General features: G+C 35.8%; 1 protein-coding gene across 1 annotated transcript; it reads right to left on the reverse strand.

The window, feature by feature from the left end:
* Positions 1-1,175: 1,175 nt before the first annotated feature.
* LOC111408521 (ctenidin-1-like) lies at positions 1,176-1,952 on the reverse strand. The gene is made up of 2 exons (XM_023038269.1): positions 1,859-1,952; positions 1,176-1,726 (listed from the first exon to the last, which is right to left on the reverse strand). The coding sequence occupies exons 1-2, from the start codon at positions 1,950-1,952 to the stop codon at positions 1,281-1,283; spliced, it is 540 nt and encodes a 179-aa protein (XP_022894037.1). The 3' UTR covers positions 1,176-1,280.
* Between the last annotated feature and the right edge of the window lie 465 nt (positions 1,953-2,417).

The raw sequence follows: 2,417 nt of genomic DNA on the forward strand, positions 1-2,417 counted from the left end.
AAAACATTCACATAAACTACTAAGTAACACGTGTTTGGACTAAGTTTGTCATTCAATTGATGCATTTGGAAGCAAAAAAATGTTTTACTTTTTTGAATTCAGCTGTTTGGAGTTTACTGATCACTTTAAAGTTAAAATCACAAATAACCCAATAATAAGAAATGAAAAAAAAAAAATTCTATTATTTTCTTGTACACCATTTGGCACGGGGATTGTATCGTTAGTTTTGATATATCAAAGTTAATTCATGTATGGATGTACTAAAAAATTGTGAATCTAAGCATAATTTTCATACAAAATTGAGTTCATATATAATTTTGATACAATGGGGGAGGGAGGGGGTGAAGTGCATGTATGATTTTAATGTAGGGAATAAATTTCATAGATTATTCGCGTAATTAATTTGTCAAGAGTTTGCCACTTCATTGCACATAGACACTTCGTCCGTCACTAAAATTGTTTTGGTAATCTTGATTAATGGAAATTATTTCATGTACAGATGGAATACAAATATGTAAATTCATGTATAATGTTGATAAAAAGCCAAGTTTATATATGGTTTTTGGTAAATGGGATAAAGTTTATAGAGCAATGCTATATAGTGAAGATTACCGATCGCATATTAATGACAGTTTATTATTTGATATATTAATATAGTACCTTTTTATTGCTTTATGTATCAAATAATAAATTGTCATGTATATATTATATAAGACGACTATCAGCAGTTTTCACTTTGAATATCATTATTCAAGTTTATATACCCTTGACCCATTTAACCCACTTTTATTCCATACCACATACTAATTATCCAAATAAATGTTATCTTTTCCATATTTCTTCAGAATACTTGTGAATTAATAAATTTCAATTCTATACAAATAATGAAGAATGTTTTTGCAAGGGTATCTTTACTCGGGTGGATCCAGGACTCGACTAAAAAAAATTTCAAGCTGAGCTAACATGTTAAAAAAATATTTACACATAATTTTTTTAAACATAAAAAATGAAATGGACTGAGGTTACCAGGTCGAGTCCCCCTACGTCCGCGCTGCCTTTACCAATTGTACACTGCAAGGTTAATAGTTCAAATCTAATAGTTGTGAACTTTAGTTAGAAGCGGATCAAAGGCGACGGACAACTTTATAATTTGAAATGAAAAGATAAAAATAAGGTTTGCTTAATATAAATTAGAAACACTGATATTTATTGATATTGATCGACGTCAATACTCCACATTATTCACATACATAATATGCTGTAGTTTTAGACTACTCAAGCTAGGGACTTTTATTCTGCCTGTAGGCCATTGCTTCTTCAGCACTGTGGCAGCAGGAACACCCTGTCCAGGGATGATAACCACAGCATCCCCAGTGGCAACCACCACCGCCACTGCCTCCACCTCCACCGCCTGCTGGTCCACCACCACCACCGCCGCCACTGCCTCCACCCCCACCTTTTCCACCGCCGCCACTGCCTCCACCGCCTGCTTGGCCGCCACCGCCACTGCCTCCACCACCTGCTTGGCCACCACCAGCACTGCCTCCACCCCCTCCTGGTCCACCACCGCCACTGCCTCCCCAGCTGCCTCCGTGTCCAAAACCCCCACCACCACCGCCTCCATAACCGCCCCAACTACCTCCATGTCCACCACCCCATCCGCCCCCATAATTATGGCCAATCTTCTGATCAGCTAATTGCTGTTTTGCTTCTTCAACTACATCCACTGCATATAAATCAACTCAAACTTTTTAGCTTATATTGGACAAAACTAGAAAATCTAGGTAGAACTCATAAAGATAAATACCCCAGAAAGAAAAATAAAATTCTGTTCTTTTTTATTTTCATTAATACTCACTCTTTTTCTCATCTTGAGATGCGATATCAGCCACGACAGAGGAGACGATGAAAAGAAATGCAAATATGACAGAAAGATAATCTTTGAATTTCATTTTTTATGTGAAGAATGGAAATCATGGTACTTCCATGAACTGCATTTATAGAGTACGAGGAAGTGACATGTAACGAGAAAAGGTACCACGAATCATCCGAAATAGACGGTGTGCATTGTCATGCTTATGTCTTCTTACCATTTATTCTTTGTAGTTTGGAGTTGAGAATTTTTGGGTGATCCCATGCATTTATTTGAAAGTTAATTATTCTGACCGGAACATGCAATTGAAGCTCATTGTAAAAGAAACAATTGAATTTGTTAGTGTCGGTTGTTTCATAGTTAATCTTGTTGGTACTAGATAACTAAGCCTGTGTTTTGTGTAACTAATAATCAAAATTTTAGTATATTTTGATAAAAATTGAAAAATTTGTGATTTAAAATTTGTTAAAAATTGTGGTCTACTACAAGATTCGATGCCCCATTTTGCACCATTACCTTAGTTTGTCTATGCTTGCACTCAATT

This window comes from Olea europaea, chromosome 13 (genome assembly GCF_002742605.1).
Source record: "Olea europaea var. sylvestris chromosome 13, O_europaea_v1, whole genome shotgun sequence".
Taxonomy (NCBI): Eukaryota; Viridiplantae; Streptophyta; class Magnoliopsida; order Lamiales; family Oleaceae; genus Olea; species Olea europaea.

Coding starts and splice junctions, on each gene's coding strand:
- LOC111408521 (XM_023038269.1), bottom strand. CDS start 1,952: ATGAAATTCAAAGATTATCTTTCTGTCATATTTGCATTTCTTTTCATC. Junction 1,727..1,858: donor ATCTCAAGATGAGAAAAAGA/GTGAGTATTAAT, acceptor ATTTATATGCAG/TGGATGTAGTTGAAGAAGCA.